Source organism: Pristis pectinata, chromosome 5, assembly GCF_009764475.1.
Source record: "Pristis pectinata isolate sPriPec2 chromosome 5, sPriPec2.1.pri, whole genome shotgun sequence".
In the NCBI taxonomy this organism is placed as follows: Eukaryota; Metazoa; Chordata; class Chondrichthyes; order Rhinopristiformes; family Pristidae; genus Pristis; species Pristis pectinata.
In genome coordinates, this window is record NC_067409.1 from 82,907,485 (window position 1) to 82,926,472 (window position 18,988).

At 40.7% G+C, this 18,988-nt stretch overlaps 1 protein-coding gene across 1 annotated transcript in view; it reads right to left on the reverse strand.

Annotated features, from left to right (window-relative positions):
* Positions 1–18,988, reverse strand: part of LOC127570593 (engulfment and cell motility protein 1-like) — a 188,106-nt gene that overhangs the window by 19,914 nt on the left and 149,204 nt on the right. Inside the window, 2 exon segments of the mRNA XM_052016288.1 lie at positions 120–232; positions 3,631–3,794. Of these exon segments, the coding sequence (XP_051872248.1) occupies positions 120–232; positions 3,631–3,794 (277 nt within the window).

Consider the following 18,988-nt stretch of genomic DNA (forward strand, 5'->3'; position numbering starts at 1 on the left):
TATTGCAAATAGATGTACTCATCATTGGTTATATGGAAAGGTTGGTTTGACTGTCCATTTAAAACACTTCTACAAGTTGAAATGTTCACCAAGGTGCATGGAGATTTGATGGTTGGTACCTTGTCGCCGGCGACTGCTGATCTTCCTGAAGCAGGTGCCTTCGCACAGTCGGTTCAGCCGCTGCTGCTTCACCAACTCCAGAATTTCAGGCTGAATCTTCTCCCTGAGCTCACTGCAGACAGAAAGGCAAACTGTCACCAACAGAGACCTACACCCTGCTCAAGAAGATGCAAGGGCTGACTGTGCGCAGTCTTTAAAAGTAAACAGAGGCAGCGAGTGAAGTGGTGGGAGTGTGTGCAAGGGCACGGGGGTGGGAGGGGATGACTACATGGGCGGATACGGAAGGCAAGGGGATGTGCTTGAGATGAGTGGGAGGAGGTTGAGTGGTGGGATGTAGGGGTCAGGTAAGTGTGTGGGTATGTGCTGGGGGGGTGGAGGGTGGGAGAAGAATGCTACCAGGACACTGGTGAGTACAGTGGACATGAGGTGGGGAGGGAAGTGCACAGTGTGGGACTAAACAATGCACAAAGGGGTCTGAGGGTAATGTACGGAGGTGGAGCTACTGACCTGTGCAGGGATGGGGCAGTTGATGTACAGTACATGTGTGTAGTAAGGGAAGTGCATCTGGGTGGTTGGCAGAATGTGTATCTCAATGTGATGTTTTATAGGGATGGGTATGAAAGAAAGAGTGTGATTGGGGCAGCAATATGTGAAGGGGAAGATGTGTTCCAGGGAGGTGCGGACGGGTGGGTCTGTGAGTTGGGTTATAGAGTCATGGAGAGATACAGCATGGAAACAGGCCCTTTGGCCCACCAAATCCACGCTGACCATTTACCACCCATTTTACACTAATCCTTACATTATTCCCATTTTCTATTCTCCCCACATTCTCTTCAACTGCCTCCAGATTCTACTTACACTCACCTACACATTAGGGGCAATTTATAGTGGCAATTAACCTTCCAACCCGCTGTCTTACAGTTATGGGAAGAAACTGGAGCACTCAGAGGAAACCCACACTGTCACAGGAAGAATGTGCAAGCTCCACACAGACAGCACCCAAGGACAGGATTGAACCCGGGTCTCTGGCGCTATGAGGCAGTAGCTCCACTAGCTGCACCACTGTGCCATTCATTGGATACTGGGTTGGGCAAGTGCATCAACGAAAGAAATTGGGGAAGTATATGAGGGGTTTGTTCATCAAACAGGTGGATGTTTGCTTGATGAAATGTTTGAGGAATGAGATACACTTTTTGTGGTTTGTTTCCCCTGGAATGAAGGAGGATTAAAACCAAAAATTAAATCGCAACTTTCTAAGAATATCCACCAACTTTCTGTTCTGTTTTAATTAATATATCAATGGAGTTTGGGAATCCTCATATCTGCTTCAGGATATTATGTTAATTTAAGAGCAAAGATAATCTCTACTTCACATATTGCCCTGTTATGTCCCTGATGTAGAATAAGCAATAATAGAACCACATGCTTAAATTAAAGAAATTATTTAATTATCCCACACTAAATTTCCTTAAAGACACGAACATATAAATTTCCTCCTACACTTTCTAATAGAAGCTAAAAATAAAATGGAAGAATGTGAAGACCTTGGGAGAGGGTTACAATTGTGAATGAATACTGAGTCACACTACACCTAAGTATTCCAACTGCTAATCAAACAGAGCTCTTGTTATTTCTTTTGAGACCTTATTCAATGAGACCCTGTGCTAACCACATTTCCCCTTTTCATGTTGACAGAGTAACCTGAGAGCTGGAATATAGATTTATAGTAATGCAATGTAAATCAGAATAACTTCATGGCATTAATTTGGAAATGAATTACATACTAATTTGAACATACTTGCAACCAAAAGTTTGAACAGAAGAAGGATTCACTGAGGTAGTCAATCCATGTTTGAATATGTTTACAAGTGATTTTGATCTCTCTCTTCAACTTTTCCCTCTTGGGCACTCACTATTCCCCCCATGACAAGCCAGTGCAGTGGAAGTTTCAAATTCTCACAAGTGGCATGCTAGTAATGCAATTCCACAACTAGCATGTTGTGCAGTCCCCAACACTAGGGGCAAACACATGCACATGAATGCAACTGATCCACTGTGCACCTTACCTGAAAGCTGAGAGCTTGAAACTAGGAAGTGATAGCTTTGAAGTGTTAGTGTTCAGTGGCACTACCTACTAGTACATGGTACAGACTATTGCACATATATCAGAGTCATATAGCAAGGAGACAGACCCTTTGGCCCACTGAATCCTCACTGACCATCACACAATAACCCTACACTGATCTAATTTCTATTTGTCCCCATATTTTATCCATATCTTATAATGGTGATAATAGTTGAGCCATAATTGACCTCATTTTGGCTGGCATGTGTTTTGGGGGGGGGGGGGCAGTGGGTAAGGAAGGAAGAGGAGGTGTGGGGGTACAAATGATCAACCGTACTTATTATTCCTTATCGTATCCAGTGACTCTAACTGGAAAGTTTTCACATTAAGATATGGGGAAGAGATGAGATGCACTGAATGTTCAAATCACCCGCAACATATGCTCAGGTATAATTTGGGCATTTAGATTTTGTTTTTGACCTTCATTCACGGAAAAGCCCAGAATTTATTGTCCACCTTAACTGCCCAAACTGAGAAGACAGAGTCAACAACATTGCCTTAGGTCTGGAGGCACGTACATGCCAGATGGGCAAGGATGGCAGACTCCCTTCCCTGAGGGACATTAGTGAGCCTTTATGACACTCCAGTGATTTTGTTGCCATTACTAGTGATACTAGACCTTCATTTTAAAAAAGTGCTCAGTTTCTTTTAAATTGCCCAGCTGTCACAGTGAGATTCAAACGTGCACCTCCACATCAATAATCCAGACCTCCGGATAGTATGTCAGTAAGTTAGCCACTTGGTAGGCTACTACACCCATTTTTAGAATGAGGATGGTTTATACCTGCATGTGGAACTGCATATCTGAAGCATTAGCTTGAGAGAAGGGGAGAAAATTAGCCCCAAAGAGAATCAGGTACATTTCCTTATTAATAAAATCTGCTCTTACTTTATGATAATCGTCTGAATTAAACACATTTTGTCTTGTTTTCTCTACATGTCAGTAACCAGAATACACCATACAGCTTCTCAAATCTATTATTCTTTTAATTCATATCCGATCTGTACCTCAAATTCATTGGCTTCAAAACCCTTGACATCCTTACCCAACAAAAAAATCTATTGATTAGAGTCTTGAAGGTATCAACTGATCCCCAAAAAAGTGCTGTCTGTGCAGGAGGCAGAGTTCCAAATTTCCACAAGCCTTTGTGTTGAACCAGTGCTTCTTAATTTCATTCCACATAGACCAGCTCTAATTTTTAGACCGTGCCCTCTGGTTGTAAATTCTTCACTGCCAATGGAAATAATTTTCCTGTCATCCTTCATCAAGTCAAAAACCTCAATTAGATCACACTTCCCAAATTAGAGGAATATATATCAAATTTGCACAGAACTTTCCACTTAGGTATGTGAAAGCGACAGATTAAAAACTGTTGGGTGCTTACAGGATTGGGCGAGATTGGAAGTCCTCCTGGTTCATCCTTTCCGACTGCCGGATTTTCAGGATCTCTGTGTAACTCAGGTTCTGTAATTTGCTCTTGAACTGGTCCAGTGAGTTAGGCTTGCTGGTCAGTGCTCTCATTATCTGCTCCTTTACAACTTGCATCACCTGATGTGAAAGACAAAATAAAAACCCTCTGAAAGTGTTACCAGCTGAGCTACAGTTGATACCCTTCCACTCAGTACCAGTTCCCGTTATTCCCTGTAGAACTATTTGCTGGCTTGAAGGTTCCACTGAAATACTGATGATTCTAAAGTTGCAGGAACCCTAGCTGCTCCATTTACAGTTTAGGAGACTTCGGTCTACAAAACAGATTGTGGTTTCAGAGAGGAGATAGAAGTACAAGTGCAAGCATTTTATATTGTTAGCATGTCAATTTTGAGATTGCTACCGCATGGGTCTCGCTGTTCTTGTCATGGGTCAACATGCCCAAAATGGTCTCCTTCCATAATTTTGATGGCTACTTCCAAACGAGATCTCAGCAACTCCAACAGGTTGTACTTTTTTATCTACTATTTCAGTTGCAAAAATTAGAATGCTTACTCAATACATTGATGCCAATGCACTTTAATGATGCATCTTACACATCTTGACTAACCACCTCCAACACTCTTGTCACCAGATATTGGTAATCATCAGTACTGGTTAAGACATCAGGGAGAACTCCCTGTTCTTTGATTCATACCATGGGATCTCTTACACCCAAATGAGAAGGCACAAGGGTTAACAATAGCACGGTATTACCTCAGTACTGGCAGCCTGGAATTTTGTATCGAAGGTTGTGGAGGGGACTTTAACACACAATCTTCTGAAACGCAACCAACTCAGCACTAGTTCAACTTTCTCCCTCTTGAACAATTTCCTTGGTTCAAGGTGCTATATAAATACCAGTGATCGTTGACATTCAAAGCCAAATCTCTTTTCAGAAGAAATTACCGAATCATATTCAGGCAAGAAAATGGCTGACTGCTCATCAAACAAACAGGCAACAGCAAATCCAGCACAAAAAATTAAACCCGAGTCTTTTTGTTGTTTACACAGCTTTGGACTACACCACATAGGATATTTATTCATTGAGATGGTAGGAAGTTATTGCAGGAACTGTGCCATATTACTGAGACTCAATGCAAACCTGGTCTGTTACAAAGGCTCACATGGCTGTAGAAAGAACACTCCCCTATGGAACAGTTAAAATTGAAGTGATGGATTATCCATTTCCAAGTAATGCCTCAAGTCATCTAACCAAGGAACACATCTTATTTTGCAATTTGAGTTTTAACCTGTGCCCTCTGAAAGCTTTTTGTTCCAAATGTCCAGACTCATCTAGAGACTTTGCAAAGGCACTGTGCAGTGAAGAATGGAGACAAAGTGCAGCCTGAGCTGTGTGTGCTCTCATGAAGCAGCAGGTCTACATTTGACCTTCATGGTCTTAGACTGTCAGCTTCCTCATACATCTTAATTTGAAAACGTGTCCTGAGTATTGTAGCACTTTTAGTTGCTAAGCACTAAAACATGGAACTTCTTCAATCATCACAATATCTTATATATTCCATAAAGCACACACCATGGAAAAGCAATAGCAAATAATGGGAACTAGAGCAGATAAAAGGAACACTATTTTAGCATTACAGGAAGTGTCCCTGGTTAGGAGCAACACACAAGGTGCTAGAGGAGCTCGGCAGGTCAGGCAGGGAAATGGACAGTTCATTTCACTGCATAGATGCTGCCTGACCCTTTGAGTTCCTCCAGCATCTTGTGTGTTGCTCCAGATTCCAGCATCTGCAGTCTCGTGTCTCCCGGGTTAGGAAACCAGCTATCACAAACTAGTTTATGAAATTGGTGACAGATAAAGTGGGGTATGGTTGGCTGTTCATGTTCAAGCTCTCCATAAAAATTCACCAAAATGCTCTCAGCTCAAAATATGATATTTTACTCAGCTTGTGTATCACTACAAAATTTGCTGAAGCAAAATTAATGTATGATTTTTCTCCAATCTCTGTCAGATTAAGAGATTACCAAAAGAACAGAGGAAATGTATCATGAACTTTCTCAAAGCATCCAAGAAAAAAAATATAACAGCCTGCCTGATTCATGGGAATCCCTAGCCCATGATTACTCAAAGTGGAGAAGGAGCATCCAACATGGACACTGGACAGTTCATTTCCCTTCATAGATGCTGCCTGACCAACTGAGTCCCTCCAGCATCTTGTGTGTTGCTCCTAACCATGGACACTGTCTTTGTTGCTGTAATGCTAAAATGGTGTTCCTTTTGCTAGAGTTTGCTAGGATCTGCTAGGGTTTCCAGTATTTGCCGTTGCTTCTCCATGGTGTGTGCTTTATGGAGTACATAAGATGTTATGGCTGACTGAGGAAGTTCCATGATTTAGTGTTTAACACCAAAAAGATACAATGCTCAGGACATGTTTTTGAAGGAAGATGTATGAGGAAGCTGACACTCTAAGACCATGGAGATCAAATGCAGACCTGCTGGTGCACGAGAACACACTCAGCTCAAGCTGCACATTGCCTCCAATGAGACCCTCTAATCTGTCTGACCGAAGCACACGGAAGTCTAGCTAAAATAGATGAAGTGCCATCTCCTCCCATCTGTGGCAGAGTCTGTGGATCCTAGACTGGTCTCATCAGCCATTTCAGAACTGGAGTAGAAGTTCTCCATGATCCCGAGGAAATGCCAAAGAAGACATGCCCAGAAGATGCAATTTTTAAAACCAAGAATTTCAGAAACATTTTAACTTAAAAAGCAGTGGGAAGAGAGAACAGCACATAATCAGGGAAATATTTCTGTGGAAGGGTGTTTTGCAACCAGACGTACTTGTGAACACATCACTGCGCAGAAAGTGGAATTTATTGTTACTTAATTTAAAATGAGCTTTATTTCTTAAATGGAAAAAAAAGTAGTCAGGTTTCATTATCAAGTTGAAATGCCTGTCTTATTGTTCCCAATACTGGGTTATCAAGGGGTTTGATTCTGATTGCTACATCAGTCAAAGCACCTCTGTGCAGTCTTGCTCTTTATCTCTCTCCTGAGGCGATGTGATGTGTATTTGAGCTCTCTGGGTCAACCATCAGTCTCCTGTCCAATGCAGCAGTAGCAGTGCACATAAATCATTTGTAAACAAAGGCCTTTTTGTTCTTTGCACACGATTTTCTTTGTTCCAATCCTTCTTAACATTCATTTAAAATAGCACAGATAGTGGAGAGTACTAATGAATAAAGCACAGTCATAAATGCTGTTAACAAATTGCCTACTTCTGACCACTTTCATTATCCCTTGTCCATACAGAATGCAGACGTGGTCAGATAAAGAAATATGACAGCACTACAAACCATAACACTACAAACAATGTTTCAGGATGTATTTGGAACATTTAAAATTGAAACAATCCCTAGAGAAACAAAGGACTGTAGATGCCGGAATGTCTGGATGAAAAACACTCTGATGCTGGAGGAACTCAGCAGGCCGGGCAACATTTGTGGAAAAAAGCAGGGGGTCAACATTTTGGATCAGGACCCTTCTTCAGGACTGAAGAGGAAAAGGGGAAGCCCAATAAAAAGGAGGGAAAAGCAGAGCAGTGATAGGTGGACAAGAGAGGGGAGGCAGGGTGGGCACAAGGTGGTGATAGGTAGATCCCTTCTTATTTAGTCACTGCTAGATTTCACATTCTTCTAATTGTAAACTTGAGTCACAAACATCTATGATTCTTGTGGATATTTGATCTCCATCATAACTAAGAATAGTAAAGGGAGGCTGATAGAAAGTGAGGGCTTAAATGCCACAGGACCTATGTGTTTCTTTGTTAAACTGACAGCTGAGGGTACCATATTGAGTCATTTTGTTAAGTGTATTATCATGTTCAGTAATCTACAGATGGTTACAGAAGATAGAGGGTACAATAATCATCAGCATCATAGGCACAGATATAGAGAGGATGATCGAGATTCTACACACTGTATGATCAATTGCCCATAGCAAGATAAATATTCAGCAGCCTGTGCTGTTAGCTGCTACCTTTGTAAACTCCTCCACTTCTTTACTTAAAGACACTCCTTGAAATCTACCTCTTTGATCAAGCTTTTGGTTACCTGTTCTCATACCTCCAGGTGTGTCTCAGTGTCAGACCTTGTATGATTCTCGACTATACTCCAACAAAGCTTTTACAGCATTGAAGGTGTGGTATAAATGCATGTTATTCCTGTTGTTGAGGTCTTAATTCTCTGTATCCTCAGGTGAAAGAATCATGGGTTGGGTATACACAATTTGTCCTCTCCTTCTTATGAATATGCTCTCACTTGGCCTGATTTCCAAATTTAAAAGTTTCCAAGATGTATGGAAGGGTTTTCTTTCTTTTCTACTTTTAATTTGAATTTACTTTGTTTACATTGGGCATTCATGCATTTGAAAACTGAATTAAAAAAACCTGTGTGTTTAGGTTAAACTGTGTAATTGAAATTTTTTTATTTAGAACAGTAAATTAATTTTAGTTAACAGGACCAGACTGTAGATGAAGCAAGTGTATTTGGCTGGGAAACTGAAAGCCAGCAGTCTTCATTCTGGTTTGTAGTTCTTGGGGAATGTGCAATACAAGAGCAAATCTGAGAAAAGGCATTTATAAAGAATGCCAAAAATATTCGGTTCTGTAAGAGTGACACCATGTGCCACAAAAGGAGATGTCAGGATGCTGACCAAGTGCCTGGTCAAGTGGTTGAATTCAAGGAGTGGCTTTAAGGAGTGAGAAAGGAGTTTTGGAAGAGAATTCCAGAGATTTTGGCACAGGCAGCGAGCTGATGGGATGGCCATCAACAGTGGAGCAATTAAACTCCAGAATACATGAGTGGAAGAGGACAGGAATTTGGGGGAATTGTAGAGCTGCTAGAGAGAGAGGAGGGATTTTAAAATTGAGGCATTGCCAGGCCGATTACCAAGCATAGCCATGAGGAGAGAGCAGCGCTTTTGAGAGGCAGGATACAGATGGCAGATTTTGGGCTGAGTTTATGTCTATCATGTTTGGCAGATGAGAGCCTAGACCGGAGGACGATGTTAATAACTCCCATTTGTCTAGTGTCTGTAGCAACACCCAAACACCCATGTCAACCTGTAAAAGGACAACCATATGGAGCATCCCTTTCACTGGCGAATTTTTCAACTCCAAGGAAACCTGGTCTTCAACAGTTAAGTTTGCATCAGGCAAAAATGTCTGGCTTTCATACTTCTAACGTACTTATGTTTTGAAATGATCTGTATGGATGACGTGCAAAACGAAGTTCTTCCCTATATCTCAGTACATATGACAATAATAAACCAATTACCTATTCTGTTACATGCCACCACAAAAATGGCAATGGGTACACGTGCAGTGCGTTATTGCAGTAACTGACTGTCTAACCCTGTTCTTCTACACTTCAAGGGAATGGCATTTATCCACATGGCCCTTGTGTTAACTCACTTGGCATATGTCATTGTCTGAATGGCAAGAAAAGCTTTAATTGCCCTTTTACTACATTGAACAACACATTAGCATAACAGGATTAGATAAAACAACACCTTAGCACAACAGCACATGAAAACAGCTTCTTTTTAATATAGATCCCTTCAACCAAGTTATCGTCTGTCTGGAAATAATGCAACAGGAAGAGCACTGGTTGGCAAACGTGCAGTTCTGCAATTCTAAGCAGCTGCCTAACATGCTTGGTTACACACTGTCTATCATCCTGAGGTGGTTTCCATGCAGGGAGCCACTGGGAGAAAAAAGTTACTCAAGAAAATTCAGAATAGTTTCAGGAGCCAACAACCTGAGTGCAGGTGTCAGCTGAGTGCAGCTTTTTGCTCAGAAAATATCGGCTTCGATTTCTACTCCAGAATCTTGAGCACAAAATTTACACTCAGGACGAAGGAAATGCCGTACTACCTGAAGTGCCAGCTTCCAAATAAGAAGTTAAACCAAAAAAATCGCATGTCACAATTTCAAAGGATGGAGGAGCTACTACTGGTGTCCAAGCTAATATTACCTACTCACCCATCAACACAGATTATCTGGTTATGACTAGCTGTGCACAAATTTTCTGTTGCGTTTCGCACATTACAACTGGGGTTATATTTCAGAAGTACTTCTCTGAGGTACCTTGTGGTTGTGAAAAGCTCCAATGTAAATGAGTCGGTCTTCAATCACTGCCACTGTAGCTGGAGTGCACCAGCTGCTTTGACCACTACCTGGAACTGGGGTGGGGGAGGGGATTCTCATTCAATTGACATTTTTCTATTCTGCCATTTGTACAGGATGGCAAAAGCTGTCAAGTCCCTTGACAATGTCGACAGAATAACATTGCAGAAGTGGAGTTTGATCTAATTTGAAAGCAAAAATCAGGATTTTTATTATTAAGAGAGACAGGAAATCACATTTATAATGGGTGCTGTAGGCAGTGAATGTTAGGGAATGTCTGGGTTACATGATGTTTGTTAATGTACAACTTAAATTTTATATTGCTTATATTTTCAAATGCTAACACATCCCTCATAACTAATTTAATTCTGCTTATATCTTTCTACATACAAGCTCCATCACTTCTAAAGGCATTGAAAAGCTTTTCTTTTCATGTGTGAGCCTCAATACTAAGATTGGCAAAGTTGTTAAGCAAAATTAGACATTACAGCTAGCCCTTCTGTCTACATTAAATAGCCAAAGGAGGAAAGTCAGGGGCAGATAGTAGGCTCTGGGAGAGATTTTAAGAAACGGAATTTATTAAGAGTGCACTCGCACGTGTGCGCGTGAAAGAGAGAGAGAGATTTAGTAAGAGCATGAGAGAGAGATTTAGTGAGAGAAATCTGGTGAGAGAGAGAGATTTAGTGCAAGAGAGAAATTTAGTAAGAGAGAGTAATTTAGTGGGAAAGAGAGAGAGTGATTTAGTGACAGAGAGAGAGATTTAGTAAGAGAGAGAGAAAAATAAAAGGAGAGATTTAGTACGGGAATGAGAGAGATTTACTAAGGGAGTATCCTGGAGGGATTTGTTCAGAAATGGGAACTTGGCTCCCTTCCCCCTCCACCAAACATGACCTACTGTCACTCTTCAATCCAGAAGCTAATTGGAATATCCCTCACAGCAGAAGCCTGAATCTATATGAGCCAGCTGCTCCTTATTTCCATCAGCTTAGACATTAGGGAATGGGAGCAATGTGCTGCAGATGTAACAGGTTCCTGAGAACCTGTTACTAAATGTTTAATCTTGTGATGAATGCAAAATCAAACCAAAATATTTCTTGCTCTAGTCAAAAATAGGGCTGAATTAATAATTGACCCAGCACTTTTTGAAATACACCAAACATAAACAAACAGCACAAATCAAATTAGTTTCACACTATTTGTTGGGTAAAAATGGGTAATAATAGCTTTCAGATTGTTAGTACCCAGCATAAGTGATAACTTGTAACTACTGATGACACTTCTACAATAATGACCTTTAAAACAAAACACCAAAAATTTCTCAGACACTGGGGATGAAACAAGCCATAAGTAAACCTTTACATTCTCTCAAGATGCCCTGATTTGATGTGTATAGGTCCACAGCTTAGATAGAAATGATTAACGAGCTGAATGAGCAACATTACCAAGCACCATACAGGACCCACAAATGACCAAATGTTGATTGACCAACACCCACTCCAAGCTGACTAACATTACCCAACCCAGGTGATCAATACTTCTAAACCGTGCCCTACATCACTCGATCAAAGTGATCAACACCATCAGCCCACCCAGTCAACAACAACTATCTTAGTAACCAGGAAGCTGACTGACCAACACCCAAACTCCAGAATTCAATGCTGAAATGAAGTGACTAGCAAACTGACGAACATCACCCACCCAGTGATCAATAAACTGACCAACTTGGAGTGGGTGTTGGTCAATCAACATTTGGTTATTTGTGGGTCCTGTATGGTGCTTGGTAATGTTGCTCATTCAGCTCGTTAATCATTTCTATCTAAGCTGTGGACCTATGCACATCAAATCAGGGCATCCTGAGAGAATGTAAAGGTTTACTTATGGCTTGTTTCATCCCCAGTGTCTGAAAAATTGTTTGTATTTTGTTTTAAAAATCATTATTATAGAAGTATCATCAGTAGTTACAAGTTATTGCTTATGCTGGGTGCTAACAATCTGAAAGCTATTATTACCCATTTTTACCCAACAAATAGTGTGAAACTAATTCGATTTGTGCTGTTTGTTTATGTTTGGTGTATTTCAGAACCCACCACTCAAGCCAAACAACTAATAAGCTGACTGACCAAAGACACTCAATCAATCTTAGTTGATGTCATTACCCGATACTGGAATAATCTGCCTTTTGTTGTTACTGAGCAGAAGCAGAGCTGTCTATCACTGGCAAGATGAGAGAATACTTGAAAGAATCCTTCTTAATCCACAGCATCAGCATAGACTCCAGTAGGAGTCCAAAGCTTCTGCAAGTAACTGGTGTTTAAATTAATCCGTGTATTCCATGGTGCTAAGTGACATTACAATGACATCTGTTGATGTTTCTGAAAATTGCTGGAGGAAACTGATTTACTGGCATATAATTTGTATAATTATAAGATTAATTTAATTGGGGAAGGATGCTGGTACCTTGTATATAGCTTTCAAATTTATAGGCTCCAGGTGCAGGAATCTTTAACAGGCAATCACATCCTGAGTACTTCAGTTTAATACTTGGTCATTTACTTTTTCCACAATGGAACAGATATACACCTTCATGAAGCTGAATAAACAAAACAAGCAGCCATAACCTTGTAATAACAGCCATTCTACAGAACCAATGGCACAGTTGATCCTCCTCCAAGGCCCTTCTACCTGTCTTTAAGCAGATGGGACCTGCCACACCTTGAGAATCATCAGCTTTTCCTCCAGCACCAAGGTCACTCCTGGTGGTCCCCAATGATCCATCCTTGGCCCCCACAGTAGCTAGAGTACAGAGTTTATGTCAGAAACTGACAATGGTGGGTTCAGACTTGTTTAGTTGGGGGGGGTGGTGGAGAAGTTCCTGTTCCTCCCGTGGGAGATGTCAGATAGTGGAGTAGTTAAGAAAGGTGTGGGTGAAGTAAAGGCTCCTAATGTTTCTCATCTACGTGCAGCCCCTTGGTAATATCACCCAAAAACCTGCCACTGGTTTCTACATGCATATTATTGATACCCAGCTGTATGTTACCCACACCTTTCTTAACCCCTCCATCTACTCTGTCTATCAGAGATCTCACTTTGGATAGGCAGAAACTTCTTTCAACTAAATTTGGGGAAGGTTGAACCTATCATTGTCAGTTCCTGTTATAAACTCCACTCCCCAGCCACCGACTCCATCTTTCTCCCAGGCAATGGTCAAAAAGTGAATCTGACTGTTCACAACCTCGGTGTTACACTGACCGGAATATAGGTCTTGCATTCACTCCATCATTATGTCTACTTAGACTAGCTGTGTAACACTGCCTGCTCTGACACTGCGTCAAGCTTATCTGCTGTTGAAAACCTCATTCATGCCTTTGTTACCTGTAGACTTAACTACTGAGATGGACTTCTGATTGACTTTCTTAATTTCACTCTTAAAAACAAATCTGATCATTTCAAATAACACCACCAAGTTCTGCTGTCCTGTCACCCCTGTGTATGCTGACCTACGCTGATTCCCATTTAGCAATGGCTCAGTTTAGAAATTCTCATCCTCACTTTCAAATATTTCCATGATCTCATCCATCTACATCTCTGAAATTTTCTCCAGCTCTATAACCCTCCAAGATGAAAGAATTTCAGTTTCAGCCTCTTGAGCATCCCTGAGTTTAATCTTCCACCACTGGCATCCATGCCTTCAGCTGCTGAGGTCCTAGACCTTAGATATCACAGCATCAACAGTTCCTGGAAATTTAGCACCACTTTGCACACTGAAATACACAGATTGCTCTGTGCAATTAGCATATGATCACTCAATCTTTCCAAACCCAGCAATAAGCTGTTGGCAGCTACTGAGTTCTCTGCTCTACAACTGATAGCTCAAAGACTTGGACTACAGCTTACATTCTGAACAGCATGCTTGATGTTAAATCTGGCCATCTATGTACTAATTGTTTCCTGGCCTTTGGCAGGTGAACATCAGAAAGGAAAGATATTACAGCTCTAGGAATGCCTGTAAAATAGAAGAGTCTTTTCTGTCCTTTGTTATGTTCTTTGTTCAAACATCATGGAGCCATGAATTCAAAGAGTGAAAGCAATTTCCAATTCCTCTAAAGAAGTCTAAGGATTGTAGAAATAATAATGTGCCTCTGTGAACTCTCTTTTAATTGCACTTCTAACTCTTTTCTCCATTTCATTATCGTGACAATTCCTTATCTAAGTCAGGGCCCAATTCCGTGAGAGACTGGACAAACTTCGATTGTTTTCTCTAGCGCATCAGAGGCTGAAGGGAGACCGGATAGAAGTTTATAAAATTATGAGAGGCACAGATAGGGTAGGTAGTCACAATTTATTTCCCCGGATAGAAATGTCAAATAATAGAGGACATGCACTTAAGGTGAGAGGGGAAAAGCTTAAAGGAGATGTGTTGGACAAGTTTTTTTTAAACAGAGAGTGGTAGGTGTCTGGAACAGGCTGTTAGGGGTGGTAGTGGAAGCAGATATGATAGAGGCACTTAAGAGGCTTTTAGATAGACACATGGATATGCAGGGAATGGAGAGATATGAATCATGTGCAGGCAGAAGAGATTTAGTTAATTTGACACAGTGTTCAGCAGAGACATTGTGGACCAAAAGGCCTGTTCCTATGCTGTACTGTTCGATGTTCTGTGGATCTCCTCCTCCCTCTTGTACTTTCCAACCCTTCCCCAGATCTCAACAACTATTTTCAATGTTATTACAGTTCTGCATGAATGGCCTTTTCCTGAGTCTGTTAAAAAAACAAGTTTAGGCCCCCAAGTAGGTTACACAATACTTGGTCGTTGTGAATCATGAACAAATGATTTAAAGGCAAATGTGGAAACTGCACAGAATCTGGTCCATGAAGTATGGATCACAGGGAAGAGGTAGATATTTTGGGGCTTTTTTTTCCCCAAATGCAAGTACATTTTCTGATCACCCTTTGCGACAGAGAAGGAACAACGGAACTGCAGATAGCTTAATGAGCGAGAGGAAAAAAAAATCAGGGTGTGAGCATACAAAAGTCAGAAACAGTAATTAAGTAGCAGGAAATAACATAATGCCAAGGATAGTATTCCATGTTAAGTTCCTCTTAATAAAAAATAACAAGTTGTCATGTGCAATTCTACATGTATTTGAAACCATTATTTGAACACCAAATGCCTTAAAGCTATGCGCACAGAAACTCTGATACAGAATGATATATGTGCCATGCAGAATCAGTTTCAACATCCTCAGTAAGGTGTGTGGACAAGAATCTGAGAAAATAGAACAAAATAACTCAGATAATTGAACAATGTTCATAATTATCCATCACTTAAAACAGGACATTATGTTAGAAGTGACACAAAAGCATGCTCTGATGTGGAAATCTAAAATCTAGATTTTGTGCAAGCCAAATGAAACCATAAGATTTCAATGCACCTACTGCAGCTTTAATAATGCTCACCATTTGCACAACCTTCGCACAGTGCAAAGGGGCTAGAGGAATAAAATGTTTTTGGAAAGGAAGTAACTGGAAGCAAATCATTAACAATAGAAACACATTAACAGGAGCAAACTATTCAGCTTCTCAGATCTGTTTCATCATTCAGTGGCTGACTAGAACTCCATGATAACTCCACAACGCAGATGGCTTGTTTAAATTCCATTATCATTTAATACCCTTAACTAACAAAACTCCAGCTGGTGAACAGTAAATCCTAGCGCCTGTGGACTATGGCTGGCCAACATTAGATGTGAAATCTGCTCCAACAATAATTGTTCCAAAGATCTCAGAACAAAACCCCAGCTAACACTCCAAAGAGGTGATCGGGGAATGCTGCACTGGCCGAGGTTTTGCATTTTGGAAGACCCAAGGGACACAGAGTTTGAAGCCAATTATCAGCTGGATGTGAAAGTTATGCTTTGTTAAGTGACAAATGGCAGTTGACATTTTCTGAGGGAAAATGCATTGGATATTGGGTCTGGAAGTTCCTACCTGGCAACATTACAACTGCATTGGTCATGGGTAGGACTGAGATCATCAACTTTTACTCTGCAGAACTTAATGTCAAAGCAGGAGATATTGGAACACATTCTACCACCCTGCTTTTCATGACAGCTGCTCATCACTCCCAGCAGAAAATCTTTTGTTTCCAGTTTGCTCTATAACATCAACATTTAAAGACTCATTCATAACTTCTGCAGGGTGCTGCTCAAAACACACCTCAGCCTCAAGACACCCTCAATCATGTGCTACTATATAGCATATGGAAAACTTGACAAGACTCAAGAGTGGAAGCCTGTGTGATGATGGCCTTAAGTAAAGCTGATACTTTTTTCACCAGGACTTCCATATCTCTCTCCAAAACTCCAGGCATGGTCCCTGGTATCACTATCCTTTTGCATAACATTGCTAAGTGCACACCACTTGCAGCAGTGTGTTTGGTGATATGGCCCTTGCACTGCTAGTCAGTTGTGGCGGTCAGGGATTTAGGGTAGTGGGGGAAGAAAGAAGAGGAACGAAGGCAAGAGGGAAGGAATGTGGGATTGGGTAAAGAAATTGACCTGCTTTTCTATTTCTGATCAGTGACCTTGGATAACTCCTGGAAAGTGCACATGCAGAGTTTGATCAAAAGACTTGGTGATGCTATCTGGTGTTTTATGGTGTGTCAATGCAAACTACCTTTGTTACCACAGGTACAAAGGTAGTTCAAACGTGAAAGATTTTCTGAGTTACATAAAAGCCTTGAACGGTATTGTACCTGAAAAATACAGTCCTCAACACTACTGCATAGTATTCAAAGTCATGAAGGACCAGACACACAACATTTTTCCAAAGGCAAGGGTGGAAATCCAGGCAACTTTGCATTTTCATCCATTATAAAGTAATTCATAGAATTAGCACTTAAACTACAATACTCTCCATTGACATAGCTGACAAAACAGAGACAACTTTCCCACTTGGACCACTCACAAACTCTAATGTTGGTAGTTTGATTTCTGGATCACTTTCCACAAGCTTAAATAACTTTATTAAGCAACGAAAAATAATTCAGCACTTCCTACATTTATATAAATTACATTCAACTACCAATCACAGAGATGCCCTTTCTGAGACAGATGTGTTGATATTTTTGATTGCCGGCTTTTCTGTTGAAAGGTGTAAGTTACAAGCTTGATTGTTAAAGATCAGTACCAAAAAACTGCACAAAGCAAAAAAACTCAGTTGCTGGAAACCTGAATAAAAACAGAACATGCTGGAAACACTCAGCAGAACAGGTAGCTCATATGAAGAGAGAAACCTGGTTAACGTTTCAGATTATCCACACTTTCCACATTAGCTGGGTTTCTCTCCCCACATATACTACCTGATCTGCTAAGTATCTCTTGCATGTTCTGGCTTTACTTAAGCAGCATTAAGTTGGAGGGCTTTGTAAAATTAACATTAGTTAATAAATCATCAGCCAATAGGCCCTTGTCAGAACCTATTTTTAAGCAAGCAACCCCACTAGCACAGAATCGCCACATATATCGTTTTGAATCAATTGTTAGCACTCTCACCAGTCTGAAGGTAATGATTTCAGGCTCTACTCCAGAGTATGAATAAAGAGTGAAGGTTTGAGAAAGTGGTGCATTTGTGTGCAGTGCCATCATTCAGAGGAGGTGTTAAGTTAAAACCCACTCTGACACCTTACTGAATCCAAAAGGTGTGGGAACTCCTTAAAATAGCACACAACCAAAAATAAATGTTTACTTGACTACTCGCTCCTGGGGGTAATCTTGCTGTTTGAGAGTTATTACTATGCAAAAATTGGGTGTAGCGTTAACAGCTTCAATGGCTCTAAAATGCACTGGAGAACCCCGAGGTACTAAGAGACATCAAAAAACATAAATTCGCCTTTGAGAGTCTTAGGACACCGTAAGCAAGTTACAGCCATTGAAACATTTTGAAGTACAGGTATAGTAACACTTATTACACTTAACCAAGGTGTCTACAGTAGACATAAATTGGTAATGTGTGCAAAATCCCAGTAACGCTCTGTCTGCATTGCTACATATCTGCAACACAATTGCTTTTGAAACACTGTTTCAAGACTCAATATCCTCTGTACGAGGGAAAGGAGAGAAAAGAACTAGAAGAAGTCTCTCTGAAATGCTCTTCGACATTCCATACTAGTTATCTCCACAGCACATCACTGCATTCTAAAGCAACTCAGTCTTTAGGACACTTGCCAATGGCATGCAACTTAGTTAACTCCTGACATCATCAGCAGGTGGCCTATTATTTCATCCTAACCAGTGCAGCCCAACCCAGCATTTCCTTCCTGTACTCCCACCGGATCTGCTTTCCAAATTAAATAACAAGCAACAGCACACATGATTGAGGGTCCTTCTTATCTCTCCTCAGCACAGATATTATCTTCATCTAGAACTGTATTGAGGCACTTACCTTAATGCAAGGAATGCACATCAAATTCCTGCTTAATGCAATTGATGATGAGTAAATCCATTACAGTAATCAGTCAGATCAATTCACTGCAGATCCAATGAAACTTGGAAACTTGTGCTGCTGGAAGGTGGATGAATCCGTATTTACACAGCTTAGCTCACTGTTTTTATTAGCGGCAGGACTACTTTTAACTTTGGTAAGAGGCTGTTGAAATACTGGAACACAATCTCAGTACAGATGTCTTTGTAACTGAAGGCACTACAGTACTGGACATTAATGTAAAGTCCACCTTGCTTCCTCATACAAAGTATGAATTTCATATGTTTTGTAAATTTGCAGATAACTGCCTCAAATGTCCCTTCCCTCAGGGTGTTCCTTGATCAAGATTAAACTTAAAAAATCATTTTGCTGTCTTTGCAAATATTGCATTATTATGTTTTTCTTTTCTCCTCTGGTCTCTTCCCTCCCCATTAGCTAATTATTGTGACAATAGTGTTTCACAGGAACTAGATTCATAGAGTCGCACAGGTCCTTCGGCACACTTAGATTGTGTCTACCATCACGCGCCCATTTTCATTAATCGAATTTTATTCTCCTCATCAACTCCCACCAGATTCCACGACTCTTCTATACACTCAGGGATAATCTACAGTGGCCAATTAACCTACCAACCCGCACGTC